Source organism: Camarhynchus parvulus, chromosome 23 (genome assembly GCF_901933205.1).
Source record: "Camarhynchus parvulus chromosome 23, STF_HiC, whole genome shotgun sequence".
NCBI lineage: Eukaryota > Metazoa > Chordata > Aves > Passeriformes > Thraupidae > Camarhynchus > Camarhynchus parvulus.
In genome coordinates this window covers 1,707,025-1,724,187 of record NC_044593.1, presented here as the reverse complement: position 1 = coordinate 1,724,187, position 17,163 = coordinate 1,707,025, and the positions used below count along the sequence as shown (strand labels likewise).

Below are 17,163 nucleotides of genomic sequence, written 5' to 3'. Positions count from 1 at the left end.
TGTTATCTTTAGATAACGTCTTTAGTCAATTTTGCTACACTGGGGAAAGAAAGAGAAATTGTTTCAAGGTGGAATGTCTGAAGTTAGAGAACGGAAGGCCAAAAACGCCACAAAGGGCTGGGTTAAGGAAGAATGGTTTCCATGGGAAAATAAATATTTATGAAAAATAACTAGGGCGTCAAAATCACGGAAAAGACCCTGGTGGTAAGAAGAGGAAGGAGAAAGATACTAAACTTCGAGAGAGAGAAGGTGAGAGGTTCAGGTTTCGCTTTCAGCCATGCTTTCTTCAGAAGATAACAGATACCAACAGAGAAAAGAAGATGTCACATCTCCTTTGGAGGATGCTGCAAGAGAAAGGAGAAGGATTTGGGTCATCGAGGCCCCTGCTATAGATAAAGGTGTGAAAAGGAGGCATCTAGGGCATCCCATCCCCTCCCGGGCAGCATGCGGGGCGCTGGGGCCGAGGCAGGCGCTGGGCTGCGGCTGCAATCGCTGCGTTGCCCCTTTAATTGTGTCCCCAGCCCTCGGGCGTCTCTGTCCAACGCCCACGTCAGCAAATACCTTTTGTTTCGGTGCCGTTCGGGCTCGCAGGGCTCGGGGCTGCGGGAGCAGCGGCGCGGCGCCTGGAGGCACGGCGAGCCCCGAGGCGGGGCCGGGGATCCCGCAGCCACCGCCCGCTCCCCCCGGCTCGGCGGCAGCCTGCCGCAGCTCCCCGCCGGTGAGCGGCGGCTCCCGCACGCCGGTAGGCCGGGCAGGGCGCTGGGATTGGGGCGGAACGGGCCCCGCAGCCAGCCCGGCTGCGAGGAGGGCGGTGAGGAGGGCGCGGGGCTCCGCAGTGGCCGCGGGTGCCCCGGTGCCGCCCGGAGCCGCTCGGTGCCGCCGGAGCCGCTGGTCCGGCGCTGCCGCGTCCCCGGCGGGCGCCATTTGCAGCCCCGGGCGCGGACACAAAGGGGCTGCGCGGGGCGGGCGGCGGAGCGGGGGCGCTGCAGGCGGAGGGGGCTGCGGGCGGCGGGCCGGGAGCGGCACCGGGCGCCGGGCACCGGGCACCGGGCGGGGGGACACACGGGGGGCTCTGGCGGAGCCGCGGCTCCGTTCCCGCGGGCGGCGCGCCCGGCCCTGGGCGCTCCGAGCGGGCGGAAGGCAGCACAGCCCGGCCGGGGCTGGCGGGCGCTGCGGTCCCCGAGGCGGGAGCGGGGCCGGGCGGCTCCGGCACCGTCGGGCGTCCCGGGCTGCCGGGGACCGGCCGGTGAGTGACGGCGGCCGGGGGCCGGGGCGCTGCCGCCCAGCGTCGCTCCCGGAGCTTTCGGCGGCGGCGGCGGGGCCCGGGCGGAGCGGGGCGAGGCGGAAGCGCCGGTTCGAGGCTCGGCCGCGGTCGCAGCCGCAGCTTCTCCTGGCTCCTCGTCTTGCCGGAGCTGCCTGAAGGCTGCGCAGCTCCAGCGGGCGGCACGGCTCCAGCCCCGCATCCAGCCCCGCATCCTGGGCACGGGGATGCTCCCGGCTGGAGCACACCCGTCCGTGCCAAATAACGCGGGCTTGGCTTTGTCATCCCTCTTGTGCTGTTGGAAAATGAATCCATGGTTGAGCGTACCGTGGTTTAAATATATTTGTAGATTTAAAGAAATTAGTTTATTTTTAAAGACAGCCGTAAGATTGGGTCTGACATTTTTGGCTGAGTTACACGGCATTGAAATCAAGAGTGTAATAATTTTCTTCATTTTTTTAGAGCAACGTTTCATTTCACCTTTTCTGGGATGGAGATTTCTTCTCATCAGTTTCACCTCTTGCAGCAACTAAATGAGCAGCGCAGGCAGGACTTGTTCTGTGACTGCAACATCCTGGTGGAGGGCAAGGTCTTCAAAGCCCATCGCAATGTGCTGTTTGCCAGCAGTGGCTACTTCAAAATGCTCCTTTCGCAGAGCTCGAAGGAGACGAGTCAGTCCACCACAGCCACTTTCCAGGCCTTTTCTCCTGACACCTTCACAGTTATCCTGGATTTTGTGTATTCAGGCAAACTGTCCCTCACTGGTCAGAATGTGATCGAAGTCATGTCAGCCGCCAGCTATCTGCAGATGACCGATGTGATCAGCGTGTGTAAAACCTTCATCAAGTCGTCGCTGGACATCAGTGAGAAGGAGAAGGATCGCTACTTCAGCCTGTCAGACAAAGATGTGAGCTCCAACGGCGTGGAGCGCTCCTGTGTGTACAGCGGAGGGTGGAGGGCAGAGAGCAGCCCCCCACATCCCCACTCCAGCCCAGACCCTGGGACTTGCATGATGGGCGGCAACGCTTGGAGCAATTTCAACTATTACCCCAGCTCTCAAAGAAATGCCCAGCAGCAGCAGCAGCTGTCCAAACACGAGCAGCGGCAGGATTCCATCAAGAAATCCCGGCACCTGGGGCTGCAGCAGCCTTCAGACATCCCCCACTATAAATCAAGCAAGCTGGAGGACAGGGCTGCCGAGCCCGCCGGCCATGCCGCGCCGCCCGAGGAGCAAGTCCACATTGACACCGAGGTGGAAGCTCCTCATGTGGGCTACCAGTTCAGCCAGGGGGCTGAGGTGATGCCCAGGGGCTTGGCTGTGTCCCAGCAGGAGCACGAGTCACCCCGCTCCTCCAGTAAATCCAAGTCCTCCAAAGCTGAGGAGCAGTACGGGAGCATGCCCTCCATCCTGGGAGTCATGGGCAACTGGGCTGAAGGTGAGTGGGGTTGAGACCCCTGTGAATCCTCTCTTCTGGCTCTGAGAAAATAGGTCTTGCTCAATAGGAAAGCACAGCTGCCAAAAAGACAGATGTATTGTCCAGAAATGTATGATCGGAGTGGTTGAACTCATGATCTTGAAATAATTTCGAGTTCTTGAAGTAGCTGGGGTATGAAATTTAAAAATAAATATAAGTTGGGATATTTTTAAGCTCGTTTTCATGAAATCACAGAGTGGTTTGGGTTGGAAAGGACCTTAGAGCTCATTTAAGGACCTCCCACTATCCCAGGTTGCTCCAAGCCCTGTCCAGGCTGCCTTTACCAGGCCTGTGTTAATACAGCCAATGGTCCACTCCTCCTTTGTTGCACTCCTGTGTAATCTACAGGCAAACACAAAACCTTTGTGCTCCAAACAACCCGTGAATATTATTTCAATAAAAGTGATGTGCTATTCTTCTCATAAAACACCTTTTCCCACAGCATTACACGACGCAATTTTGAATTTTTTTAATCCCGTTATCTTCTGACAGATGACCTGGCCAGGATGAGGTTCAAGTGTCCATTCTGCAGCCACGTGGTGAAGAGAAAAGCTGACCTGAAGCGTCACCTTCGCTGTCACACGGGAGAGCGGCCGTACCCCTGCGAGGCGTGTGGGAAGAGATTCAGCAGGCTGGATCACCTCAGCAGCCATTTTCGAACCGTGAGTATTTTTAGCAACTGCATGATTTATTTAACGTGCAAATCTAGCTAATTAGACACAGTGTGAGTGTATCTGGTTGATCTAATGACTCCCGTAAAGAAGGGGGGAATAGAAAGTTAATTTGGTTTGGTTGCAGTTGAACTGAAGGATAATTTGCAGGAAAGGGGAGGAATTTGTTGGCTAATTGATGGCTTGCAGAGGTTCTGCTCTCTGCAGCCTGTGAGAGCTCCAGTGGGCAATTGCTGTGCCTGGGCTGGTGCAGTTCCGTGTTTGATGTCTCTCAAATTGAGGCAATGCTGTGTGTGGTATTTTCCGAGTCCCCCGTAGGAGGGAGGAAATGGTGAATCTGACTCCATGTTCTTAGAAGGCCAATTTATTACTTTATGATATTATATTATATTAAAGAAAATTATACTAAACTATAGTAAAGAATAGAGAAAGGATACAGACAGAAGGCTAAAAGATAATAATGAAAAACTCATGACTCTCTCCTCAGAGTCCAAGACATCTGGACAGTGATTGGTTATTAAGTCAAAACAATTCACATGAAACCAATCAAACAATGACCACTTGCTAAACAATGTCCAAACCACATTCCAAAGCAGCAAAACACAGGAGAAGCAGAGCAGATAATTATTGTTTTCATTTTTCTCTGAGGCTTCTCAACTTCCCGGGAGAAGAAATCCTGGTGAAGGGATTTTTATTTTTCAGGAAATACGGCAGTGACAGTCTGTCCCTATGGAGCGTGACATGGCGCAAAGCACCAAGACTCCATCAGAGGGGTGCATAAGAGAGATTTATTATAGCAACACGTTGCCTTTAGAGTTTTTCAAGATATTTACATTTACTTAACAGACACATTCACTGCCCATTGGTCATAAGAAAGAAACAAAGTTCTCTATTGGAATATTGCCAGTATTGCGGACGGGACGTGCCTGAGCTTTTCTGGCCCTTGCTGCTGAACCAAATAGCAGCAACTGTGGTGTTTCACCCCAGAGACACTTTTGGCTGGCTGGTGTGTGGTGTTTCACCCCACAGACACTTTGGGCTGGCTGGGTGTGTGGTGTTTCACCCCACAGACACTTTTGGCTGGCTGGGTGTGTGGTGTTTCACCCCACAGGCACTTTTGGCTGGCTGGTGTGTGGTGTTTCACCCCACAGACACGTTTGGCTCTATGGGTGTGTGGTGTTTCACCCCACAGACACTTTTGGCTGGCTGGTGTGTGGTGTTTCACCCCACAGACACGTTTGGCTCTATGGGTGTGTGGTGTTTCACCCCACAGACACTTTTGGCTGGCTGGTGTGTGGTGTTTCACCCCACAGACACTTTTGGCTGGCTGGTGTGTGGTGTTTCACCCCACAGACACTTTGGGCTCTATGGGTGTGTGGTGTTTCACCCCACAGACACTTTGGGCTGGCTGGTGTGTGGTGTTTCACCCCACAGACACTTTGGGCTGGCTGGGTGCTGCACTGGGCACTGCAGACAAGTCCAGGCCTGCAGGAGCTCTGGTGGTGCTGGGATGGAGCTTCCCCCCATACCAGGGGCTGCTCCTCAGGTTTCCCTGTGGCAGAGAAGCTTTAAGGCGATGGTGAAGGAAAGGAGTCGGTTCTAATGGAGGGTTTGGATCCAGAGCTTTATTCTGGCCCACAGGCCTCTGAATGCAGCACCAGCTCCAACAGAACTCCCTGAGCCCGTGGCTGCTGCTCCTTTGAACCCGGGGGAGAGGGGGCAGGGGAAGGGGCGGGAGCCACCAAGCAGGGACAGGAGGGGAGGGACAAAGGGACAAAGGACACCTGGATGGCCCAATGCTCCCAGGGGGTAGAGGGCATCCTTTGGATCTGCCAATCACTCCCTTCTGGAATTCCAGGAGTGACAGACAGTGCTGGGAGGGGAAAGGAGAGGTGACTGATACCCAGCAGGGAATCATCATGGGAGGAACGAGGTTTCTGAGGTGAATCTTGAAATCTCAGCACAACTCCACGCCTTCTGCTTCCCCCAGATCCACCAGGCGTGCAAGCCCATCTGCAGGAAGTGCAAGCGGCACGTGACGGAGCTGACGGGCCAGGTGGTGCAGGAGGGCACCCGGCGCTACAGACTGTGCAACGAGTGCCTGGCCGAGGCTGGCATCGACAGCATCCGCATTGACTTGGAGGCTGAGGCGCCTCTGGAGTTCCCCCAGGATGGGGACAAGGATTCCAGGTGGCACTACGGAGAGGACAACAGGTCTGACGTGGAAATCGTGGAGGATGGCTCGAACGACTTGGTCATCCAGCAGGTGGATGACAGCGAGGATGAAGCGGAGGAGAAGGAAGTGAAACCAAATATTAGGTAGTTGGAAGACGAGGATTGGGAATTTTGTGGAAGAGGGAGGATGTACTGTGAGCAAATGCCCTCTGCCAGCTGATCCTACAGAGACACGTGGTTGAACAGGTCCAGACTTGCATGTATTTATGGACACGTCATTGAGGCCATGCTGGTTTGTTCGCAGAACCCCCATGCGTTGTTTGGTCAAAAAGATCCATCCTGAAATTATGGCTAAACAAGGAAACTGCAGTATGAGTGGATAATTTTTATAGCAGAACCCCCACGAGTTGTTTGGTCAAAAAGATCCATCCTGAAATTATGGATAAACAAGGAAACCGCAGAATTACGTGGATAATTTTTATTGTAGGCAATGGGGCACGTCACAAAGCCTCTTGCAAGGAGGTTTAAATACTTTTAAAAAGTCACAGATTATTGTAAATTGCCCATTTTTTACACTTGTAGAGAGGTGGGGTTTATATCACAAATTATAAACCCCCCAGACCAGACAACCTCTCTTGAGTGTTCAGAAGTGAAGAGAATTATCCACGAAATGTCATGAAATCTTCTTGTTATGATAAGGAAAACAGCAGCTAATTAAGAAAGAGCATTTAAAATGCTTTGGCACTTTTGTCTGGAAAAGGATTTCTGTAAAATTTATTAGGATGAGATGAATCTTTAGTAGATCATATGTTCAAGACTTATTTCTTTCAAAGAAAATAAGCACACAAATGCTTAACACATCAGAGACAAACTGATTTAAATTTGGATCATTAATTGATGGCAGTAGATGTTTTAGTCTCAAAATTAGGATCTCAGACTGGGCTGTTCTAACAACACTATTAAAATACTCTTTTTTTATATTTTGAAACCTCTCACAAGTGCCCAGACATGGTGGGATTGTTGGGGTGCAGGGCCAGGAGCTGGATTTGGATGATCCTTGTGGGTCCCCTCCAGCTCAGGATATTGAATTCTGTGCACCTTTTCCAGTTTGTACCAGTAAAACCAACATGTACTGGAAGTTCTAGACACCATATTTGTGTCACTTCACCCACAATTAGGCTACAGAGATGAGTAAGGATGAAGAAATTTTACTTCTCTAACAAAATAAGCTTGGTTTTGCTGCTTGGTGAGTTTTTCTTACCCAGCACTGTCAACAGAAGGGGAGCAGGAGATGCTCCTGGGGTCCTGCTGCTCTGCATTCCTTGGACACACCTGAGTGTTATTCCAGCTCTTGGGATCATGGAACTCAATGGCTGTAGACTTAGAAAATTCTATCTCTATTTTTTTTCTTTTTTACAGCTTTGTAAGCATGTTTGGCTGAACCCTGGGGTTTCTTACACAACAATCCCACATACATATATATAAATATATATGTATATGTAATATATACTACATAACCCTTCCCAGGGACAGCTAAAAAGTCACTATTTTATTTTTAGTTGTGTAAAAACTGTATAACTTTCTTGTATCATCATGACCAGAGAGTGCAGAATTTTCATTCCAGGCTGCAGTTGACCAACAAATGACAACTTGAGAACTTCGTGTTAAATTCAGTGTAAGCATGAGGCACCCTCCTTTTCATGGGAAGCATCCCAAGGACACAAGAAATGGTGTTTTATTGTTCCTACAAAAATTATCATTTATTGGCTTAGGTTTGGGGAGGGAGCAACTTAAAAATCTTTGTGGTGACCCAGATGAAAACATCTTAAACAAGACTTACACTTGATTTTATGGGACACTTGGTCAGCAGCCCAAAAATGGACTTGATGTGAAAACAGACATTTAATTTCTTGGAGCTTTTAAACTCCTAAAATTAAAACTCCTGTTATTAAATGGCTTAAGAAATATTCCTGAGCAACCTGGACTAAATCAAATACACAGGACAAGAAATATTTCAAAGGATATGGAGTAACTTTGCTCAGATTTCATAGATGTTTCCCTTTGCCTTTCCATTAAACAGTTTGACAACAAATCCCAGGTATCAGTGCCTGCTGTCCCAGGGTAAAAACGTGGCTGGAATTGGGCTGGGTTTGTTTGGGGATGGATGAAGGGGAGGGGAAAATAAAAGTGTTCTCTCCAGACCTGAAATCTTAACTGCCAGCTGCAAAGGTCAGACTATTAAGTGTTTCTTAATAGTGGGGGTGTTTTTAGAAGCAAAGGGATTTTTGGATCAATACTCAATTTAATTAGAGATCATAAATCTAACAATACTGAGGAGCAGATGCTTCAGGACGAGATCTGAAGTGGCTCTAAAAGGGCAAATGGAGCAATCTATCCATAGGAAGACTTTTACTTTTTAAACACAGATTAATTGTTGATTTGCTGGGCAAATAAGGGCTTTTGTTTTGGATTTATATGTTGTTATTCTCATTAGCATAACTAGATATCTGTAGTCATTTTTTCAAGTATCATATTAAGCTTGGAGGTTTAGCTCAAGGCTGCGATTCCCACAGTCAGTGATGTTTTTCTGGTTTTTAAAAGTTACCATTTTTACATTTGTTGTCTTAATTTTGGTCGTTGTTTCCTTCCTTTTGTATTGCAAGACAAGATAAATGTTAAGTGCCTTCTGTTTTCCACGTCCTTCATTTTACACTCATGTATTTTCTTTCTTTTTTTTTTTTCTCTAAATGAAAGTATTTTTCTTTTTGTCTCCTTCCATTGCCTCTGATTGTCTTTTTCATATTTCTGTGAGCATCACTTGCCCCTCATCAGCTCAAGGAACATTTCCTTTCAAGGAGGAAAGTAAAGACCACACAGGGATGTTCCCATTGAATTTATTTATTTCCTTGTATTTCTTTCATCTTTATGTCTCCTAGGGACAGGGTTTAGTGCTGGACTTGTTCTTAGGGGGTCTTTTCTAAGAATTCTGTGATTATTTTTGCTTGGTTTGTGTTTATTTTGTATTCACAAAACCGCAGTCAAGAGTGAACACAAAGTTCATCATCCTCTGATCAATGTCTCAAATATCCTTATTTCTGACAATATCTTCCCATCCTTTCAAAGGCTGAAACACTGAATTAAAAAATTCCCTCTCTTCCTTTTCAGGTGTTTCTTACAGAATTCTCTCTGCCCCAAAAAACCTATGACTTGTGTGATGCTTGATTAGTTCTTTGACATCATGTCCCTTTTTCATGTTTTGATTGCCATTAAATTACCTAAACATCCATATTTGCTATCCAAAAAATGTAATTTGTCCTTATCTTCAAGGTTAAACAGTTGGGTAGCCCCACTTAAAAAAAAAAATCTCGAAGACTGACTTCTGAATGAATCTCCCTTTCCAACCTCTTGTAGTTTGGATTCTATTCCAGTTCTAAAGAACTGACCTAAGAAAAGCACCCCAAAAATATTGATTTAGGGTGGCTTTGAAAATACCTGAAAGCCCACGGATCTCACAGAGGGCTGACTCTGACTGCTACAGGTATCCTTGCCTCACTCCTGGCTCTGCAGAATTTTCCACCCTCCAGAATTTTGGGATCCATCTCAAGTTTTCAGTGGTAAGGGAAAAAAAAAAAAAAACCCACATAATTCTGTTGGATATAAAATGATGGAATTAACATTTCTTCCCTGAAGCATCTGGTCACTGTCAGAGTTATGCCATGCCAATGTCTACCTTTCTTATATTTCAGTTACTGTTGGTTGGAGGCAACAAGTACAAAAATGAAATAGAAGGAAAAAAATCTCCAATTCTGCCCAAAAGATTGAGTTTTGAAGAAAAAGATGTTCTAATCCTCCAGCCCTTGCCTTGCAGAATTTTTCCATTAGGTACAAATTCGTGCCAACACTGTTGAGTGATGGGTTTAAGTTGATAAGCCACTAAGAAAAGCTTATAATATCATTTAGTTAAATATTTTCTATACTGTTTAACTTAAAACCTTTCTACACTGGAGGCGTAACCTTTCATCCTATTTTAACTCATGAAATGCAAAGAGGAGGCTTAGTCGGTGCATCAAGAATTTTAAACAGAGCAAGAACACAGAACAAGAGATTTTGTAAGGAAAATTGGGAGGAGTGGCTGGAAAGAGCCTTCCCTATCCTGGCTTAGCTGCTGGAATAAATTAACCACTACTGAAGATCTCACCCGACGCTTGCTGTGGAAATGGGAATTGTTCTTTGCCAGGCTCTTGCAGGCTGCTCTGAGGAGGGGACTGTACCGATGACTGCAGAGCTTCCTTCTCAAAATTATTCCATGATCTCCAGGAATGAGACTGAAAATACTGAAAGACTCTCATCTAGCAGGCACCAATTTGAAAGTGTCTCGCCTTCTAACAGGCATCCTGAATTCCGTTTTCCACCCAGAAGGGAAAACAGGACAATCTGTGTACTGCACTCCTCCGTGCAGCGCTTTGCTTTGGGATTACCCTCATTGTTTGAATACAAAAATCCCGTTATAAAAATGCTGCGAAATCGAGATAACATCATTAATCCTACACCGCGGAGCTCCGGATTTCTGCCGTTCACCCGTTCAGGTGGCGCCTTCCCTCCACAAACACACACAAAGGTGGCAACAACAAAGCCCGGTGTGAGCGGAGCAGCATGTGGGTGTGGGGAACGGAGAGCGGCGGCGGCCGCGGGGCGCTGGGGCCGAGGCAGGCGCCGGGCTGCGGCTGCAATCGCTGCGTTGCCCCTTTAATTGTGTCCCCAGCCCTCGGGCGTCTCTGTCCAACGCCCACGTCAGCAAATACCTTTTGTTTCGGTGCCGTTCGGGCTCGCAGGGCTCGGGGCTGCGGGAGCAGCGGCGCGGCGCCTGGAGGCACGGCGAGCCCCGAGGCGGGGCCGGGGATCCCGCAGCCACCGCCCGCTCCCCCCGGCTCGGCGGCAGCCGCCCGCAGCTCCCCGCCGGTGAGTGGCCGTTCTGCTTTGCGCGGATGGGAAGGACCGGGCGGGCGTCGGGGCGGGCGGCGGCGGCGGCGAGCGGGCGGCGGTGAGGAGGGCGCGGGGCTCCGCAGTGGCCGCGGGTGCCCCGGTGCCGCCCGGAGCCGCTCGGTGCCGCCCGGAGCCGCTCGGTGCCGCCCGGAGCCGCTCGGTGCCGGCGCTGCCGCGTCCCCCGGCGGGCGCCATTTGCAGCCCCGGGCGCGGACACAAAGGGGCTGCGCGGGGCGGGCGGCGGCGAGAGGGGGCGGCGGGGCGCTGCCGGCGGAGGCGAACGGGAACGGCGGGACCGAAACGGGACCGGGACCGGCCGGGGTAACCACAGGCGCCCGGCAGCGGGCGGGGACACGGCGGGCTCTGGCGGAGCGGGGCCGCGGCTCCGTTCCCGCGGGCGGCACACCCGGCCCGGGGCGGTCCGTGCGGGCGGAGGGCAGCGTGCAGCCCGCCGGGACAGGCGGGCGCTGCGGTCCCCGAGGCGAGAGCGGACCGGGACCGGGAGGCGCCTCCGCGCTGGCGCAGCGGCACCGGCGCCGTCGGGCGTCCCGGGCTGCCGGGGAGCGAGCGGCCAATTCGGCCGGGCGGGCGGGTGAGTGACGGCGGCCGCGGCCAATGCCGGGGGGCTCGGGACGGGAGGGCGGCGACCCCGGGGCGCTGCCGCCGCATTCGAGCGGTCCCGGTGCGGAGGCTGCGCCCGCCGTGCGCCCGCGTCAGCCGCGGCTCTGCCCAGGGCGCCAGGGCCGAGTTCTTTTGCAGAGTCTGAGAACCATCATGGCTTGGACGACATAATTTTCCTTCTTTTGGGATACGGAGTAATCCCGCTGGGACATTTTTTCACCTCTTTTGGAGTTAAGTTTCTTCTCTCTTGTTATGCAGAGTAGCGACGGCAGGGAGATTGGAGATACTTTGGGAATGTGATAGCGCTTTTTAAAAGAGAGCTCATCTCTTTAAATTAGGATTGAGCATCATTAATTTAGATGATAATGATGATATTTTTTGCTTTACAGCAAACCTTCCTCTTACTCCCCGCCTGGAATGGAGATTTCTTCCCACCAGTCTCACCTCCTGGAGCAGCTGAACGAGCAGCGGAAGCAGGACTTGTTCTGTGACTGCAACATCCTGGTGGAGGGCAAGGTCTTCAAAGCCCATCGCAATGTGCTCTTTGCCAGCAGTGGCTACTTCAAAATGCTCCTTTCGCAGAGCTCGAAGGAGACGAGTCAGCCAACAATAGCCACGTTTGAGGTCTTCTCTCCAGAGACGTTCATGGTCATCCTGGACTTTGTGTATTCAGGGATATTGTCTTTAACGGGTCAGAATGTGATCGAAGTCATGTCAGCTGCCAGCTATCTGCAGATGACAGATATCCTCAATGTCTGCAAGACCTTCATTAAGTCCTCATTGGATATTAATGAAAAGGAAAAGGATCATTACCTCAGCCTCTCGGCCAAAAGTGCGAGCACTGAACCCACCCCTGCCCGCCCGGCTCTTTATCGCTCCAGAAGGAAAGCAAAGAGCAACCCGCGGCGTTCCTACTCGATCCCGGATGAAAAACCCAACGGGAACGAGAACTCCTGGAGCAGTTACAGCAGCTACCTGTCCTCGCAGGTGATCCTGCAGCGGGCAGAGACGCAGCTGTCCAAAAGAGGCAGGAAACAGAGCTCCACGAGGAAGCGCCGCAAGCACCTGGGGCTGTCGCAGAGCCGGGAGCTGGGGGGTGCAAATCGGACAGAGCCGAGCGAGCCGGAGCCTCGGATCCCACCCACATCTCCCAGGGCAGCGGAGAGGAGGCCGAGTTTGATGCCGAGAACGAGGTGGATCAGGATGACTTTGGATATCATCCCGGAGCGGAGGCCGCAGCCAAGAGGTGGTCGGTTGCTCAGTTAGAACAAGAACTTTCCAGAACTCCTGAGTTCATGGAGTTAAAGGCAGAAGAACTGTACACCTCAATGCCCACAATTTTAGGGGTAATGAGTAGCTGGAATGAAGGTAAACAATAGAAACCACTTGGAAAAGTTTGGTTTTATTTGGGAGAGTTCAGGTGGTGATTTGGAAGGAATTGGTATGGCTGCATGGAAACAAAAAACCTGCCCGGAATGATAGGTGATTTTTATCTGCTCAGTTTTAGTGCTAACACTAAGATTTTGAAGCCAGAACAGGGCATGGGAATTGGAATGGGACTGACTCAGGTATTCCGTACATTTCAACCAAAACATGCCTGATTATTTGGGCCCAAGTGGAGTTTAATGAAGCCTTAAGGGCTGTAATTGGCTTGGGGACCTGAAGGACTGAGTTTCTCCAATATCTGGCAATCACAGAAGTGTTTAACCTCAACCCAATCCAAATCCTTCACATGAGAGGTGCTGGCATTGCTGGGATGTTGCGTTTTGGGGTCCAACCAGCCCAAACTTCTGCCATCACCTGCCTGAGAGGGTGGCACAAAGCTGACAGGTTTATTCCCATGTGCATTCCTTTGGAAATGAACAGATCTGTAGATCATAACTGCATATTCTAAAGACATCTTTATATATCACACAGAGATTATAAATGTCAAAGCCATGAACCATTAGCTGGTGGAAGAGTCAGATATGATGGCTATGTATAAACAGCTGCATATTTATGATAACCTTTATATCTAAAAAATGTTGTCAGGAGGAAAACGCTATCAAGTGGTCAATTAACATGTGAAATAAGAATAAAAATGCAAGCTGGGGGATATACAAGATATGTATTTAACAAATCTATATCCCCCTTATTTATAAAACAATTTTTTAAAACTTATTTTTAGTTCAATTTCTCTCTCAGCAATGTCTTATTCCATAACATTTCTAAATCAACATTTCTTATCTCAAAGTTTACATACAAATACATACTATGTAAACCTTCTATCAAACTTTGAAAATTTTCCATAAATCCATTTCCTACATCCCCCAAAACCTGTATTTTATGTATTGTTGTATGCTATATATAATAGAATGCATATACAAGCATCCAAATATCCCCAATATTGGGAATTTTTTGTATTTAAAGAAAATTTGAGCTGTCACATATTTTAAACTTAAAACTGATGAAAGTACAGCAAGAAGACTCTGCTGTGTGGCAGGTGACCTGCCCTGGATGCGTTTCAAGTGCCCATTTTGCACCCATATGATATAATTATAATATAATATATAAGCATCCAAATATTGGGGATTTTTCCTCTTTAAAGAAAATTTCAGCTGTCACATATTTTAAGCTGAAAACCGATGAGAGTGCAGTGAGAAAGCTCTGCTGTGTGCCAGGTGACTTCCCTGGATGCGTTGCAAGTGCCTGTTCTGCACCCGCATAATATAATTATAATATAATATATAAGCATCCAAATATTGGGGATTTTTCCTATTTAAAGAAAATTTGAGCTGTCATGTATTTTAAACTTAAAACTGATGAAAGCACAGGAATAAAGCTGTGCAGTGTGGCCTGTCCCTGCAGGTGACCTGCCCTGGATGTGTTTCAAGTGCGTGTTCTGCACCCACATGAATATAATATGATATAATATGATATAATATGTATTATAATATATAAATTATTAGATAATTAATATTAATATGATATATATATATAATATTAAATATAATATAATATAATATAATATAATATATATATATAATATAATATAATATAATATTAGTAATTATATAATCAAATATCCAGTTTTTCTATTTAAAGAAAATTTCATTACATATAAGCGGAAATGATAAAGTAAATAAAATGTGCTGTGTTGTCTAGGTAATCTGATATAATATAATATGTGTGACCAAATATAATATAATATATATAATATAATATAATATAATATAATATAATATAATATAATATAATATAATAATAATATAATATAATATAATATAATATAATATGATATAATATAATATAACATAATATGATATTATATGATATAATATAACATAATATGATATAATATTAACATAATATATAATATAATCCAAATATCCCAAATACTGGGGATTTTTCCTATTTAAAGAAAAATCGAGCTGTGACGTATTTGAAGCTGCAAACTGATGAAAGCACAGGAATAAAGCTGTGCCGTGTGGCCTGTCCCTGCAGGTGACCTGCCCCGGATGCGTTTCAAGTGCCCGTTCTGCACGCACACGGTGAAGCGCCGGGCGGACCTGAAGCGCCACCTGCGCTGTCACACCGGGGAGCGGCCCTACCCCTGCGAGGCGTGCGGGAAGAGGTTCACCCGCCTGGAGCACCTCCGCAACCACTTCCAAACGGTAGGAAAACCCCTTCAAACCTTTTTGATAGCACGGTTTCCCTCAGAGGTTAAGCGTTTAGGAGAATTGGTTTATAGTTGTTCAGCAAAGACTCTGCTCGCTGTGAAAGTGTGAATTAATTCGGTGGTGGCGGCTGTGTAGGCATCTCCAAACTCAACAGCAGAGAAGCAGTGTGTCAGCTTGAAGTATTTAATTATTCATTATTATTATTAAATTATTTGTTATTTAATTATTCATAGTTTAATTATTCATGATTTAATTATTCATTATTTAATGTGGCAATTTGTATTTAAATTTTGATTTTTTAGCACAATTCAGCATATTTTCTGTCAGCCCAACAAGCCAGGAGCGGGTAATAATTGACAAAGACGCCATGCATTTACAGAAGGCTCATAATCTACAGGTGGACCTAATTGGTCCTCTAATTAAAACACCATCACCATTGGCTAATTAAGAAATCACCCTTTGGTAAACAAATCTCCAAAGCACATTCCACGGGTGCAGCAAGTTAAGAATTGTTTACTCATTCTGTTCTCTGAGCTTCTCACAGCCTTGCCTGGAATGCCACCTGGGAAAGTTGTGCTGCTCTCTGTGACAATTTCTATGGTCTAAAATAAATGGATGAAGGGTGAATGTCTGAATGTGTTGGAACCCAGTACATCCCTCTGGCTGTACTGAGCAGCCAAGACCCCTGCCAGGGGTCTCAGAGACCCTGGCACAGAGCCCAAAATGCCCCTGTGGTTTTGATTATGACCCATGGAGCAAGTTACCAACCTTAGATGAAGATCTGCAAGCCACAACAGTTTAGGTAGAATAATAGTGAAGTTATCACGGGGTGGAAAAGTAGATTTTGGGGTTTTTGGTATGGGGGTTCAGGAGGCAAGATGGAGGGAACTGGGTGTGTCCAGCCTTTCTCCTTCTTCTTCTTCTTGGCCTCCATCTTCTGCTGTGATGGTGGCACTTTTGGATTGGTTTAGAGTAGAAGCTCACTGTCTAACATAGGTGATAGGTATTGGGAAGTAACTGTAAATATTGTACATGTAGTTTTTAGTATAAAAAGATAACAACACTGCCCTGGGGGCAGGCAGAGTGCCTGGAACTGTCCTGCTGAGCAGACCTCGGCAGGGCAGGAGAAAGAATTTTATGGATAAGATACAATAAACAACCTTGAGAGTGAGAAATGAAGAGCTCTGACTCCTTCTTCAAGCGCCGGGCTGGGAAAAGAGACTTTCTAACTTTTTTTCTGACAAGCTAAAGATCCTGACACGAATGTTAAATCCTTTCAGATCCACCAGGCTGGCAAGCTGATCTGCAGGAAGTGCAAGCGGCAGGTGACGGAGCTGACGGGCTGCGTGGTGCAGCAGGGGACACGGCGGTACAGACTGTGCCACAAGTGCTTGGCAGAAGCCAATTTCGACAGCATCCCCGAGGATTTCAATCCAGCTGAACGTTCTCCCGCCTCCTCCACGGGAAATAAACGCCCCAAATGGGATTTGGAGGAGGAGCAGAAGTCAGAGGAAGAGACAGGGGAGGAGGAGCCCTATGATTTGGTTGTCCGACACAACAGTGATGATATTCCGGATGAGGTGAAGGAAAAGGTGAAGCCAAATCTTAGGTAGAGCTTTGTGGATTTGTTATTGTTGTGTTCAAGATTAAATGACAATGCTGGTAATACTACTTTTAATAAAATGAAGTATTGTTAAAATTCTGTTCTGAGAGGCAACATTTGGACTAAAACAAGTTGTTTTGCAGACATGGAACAGTGTAATTGCTTCTAAATCGTCCAGAAATGAGGATCATAAAATAGCCTGAGTTAAAAGGGACCCACAAGGAACATTGAAGTCCAGCTGCTCACTTATTATCTGGAAATTATTTAGAAGAATTGTTTTATATTTAATCAAAGACTTGCTCAGAGCTCCTGCTCGTCGTGGAAGTGTGAACCAGTTTACAGTTCTGTGAAGGTTCTGTACAATACAGATTTTTAAAAACCAAATATTGCTAATTTGCTTTGGAAAAACTTTTAGTGAGGTGAGCAGCTGAGAAATGTTAAACCATTTTTTTTTCCCTGTAATTAATTTGTACATAACACATCAGAAAGCTCCTAAGAAAGGAGCGAGGGAAACAAGTGGAGTTCTTCCTGTTGAAGAAGCTTTTTACCTTTGTTTTCTCAGTGAACTTTACAGCTTCTTATGGTTGAGAAAAGCATGATTTAGGAACTCCCACGGCCAGAGTAGAGTAGGTGACCAGAGCATCTGTAGTGCACTTGGATAGTATGAATTTGCCTTTTTTTTTTGTACTGTGAATTTTATAGAAAGATACACCAA

The 17,163-nt window shown here is 47.6% G+C and overlaps 2 protein-coding genes across 6 annotated transcripts; both read left to right on the top strand.

Moving 5' to 3' along the window:
* The first annotated feature begins 228 nt into the window (after window positions 1–228).
* LOC115912920 (zinc finger and BTB domain-containing protein 8A-like) lies at window positions 229–8,358 on the top strand. Of its 5 annotated transcripts, none has more exons than XM_030964723.1 (4): window positions 229–249; window positions 1,724–2,697; window positions 3,229–3,398; window positions 5,398–8,358. In XM_030964723.1, exons 2-4 carry the CDS (start codon window positions 1,752–1,754, stop codon window positions 5,728–5,730), a joined length of 1,449 nt encoding a protein of 482 aa, XP_030820583.1. In that variant the 5' UTR covers window positions 229–249; window positions 1,724–1,751; the 3' UTR covers window positions 5,731–8,358. The 5 variants fall into 5 exon arrangements, with proteins under 5 accessions (XP_030820583.1, XP_030820582.1, XP_030820579.1 ...); XM_030964722.1 differs by lacking the exon at window positions 229–249 and adding an exon at window positions 258–398; XM_030964719.1 differs by lacking the exon at window positions 229–249 and adding an exon at window positions 515–742.
* A 2,484-nt stretch (window positions 8,359–10,842) lies between these two features.
* On the top strand, window positions 10,843–16,544 carry LOC115912955 (zinc finger and BTB domain-containing protein 8A-like). The gene is given in 5 exon segments (XM_030964768.1): window positions 10,843–10,886; window positions 11,576–12,276; window positions 12,279–12,554; window positions 14,670–14,839; window positions 16,126–16,544. Coding segments are annotated over 4 exon segments (1,452 nt in total). The 5' UTR covers window positions 10,843–10,886; window positions 11,576–11,603; the 3' UTR covers window positions 16,459–16,544.
* The last annotated feature ends 619 nt before the right edge of the window (window positions 16,545–17,163 follow it).

Bases quoted from the DNA above. Each gene is read 5' to 3' on its own strand.
- LOC115912920 (XM_030964723.1), top strand. From the start codon at position 1,752: ATGGAGATTTCTTCTCATCAGTTTCACCTCTTGCAGCAACTAAATGAG. The intron at 2,698-3,228 runs GTGAGTGGGGTT...ATCTTCTGACAG, and splicing joins CATGGGCAACTGGGCTGAAG to ATGACCTGGCCAGGATGAGG. The intron at 3,399-5,397 runs GTGAGTATTTTT...TGCTTCCCCCAG, and splicing joins TCAGCAGCCATTTTCGAACC to ATCCACCAGGCGTGCAAGCC.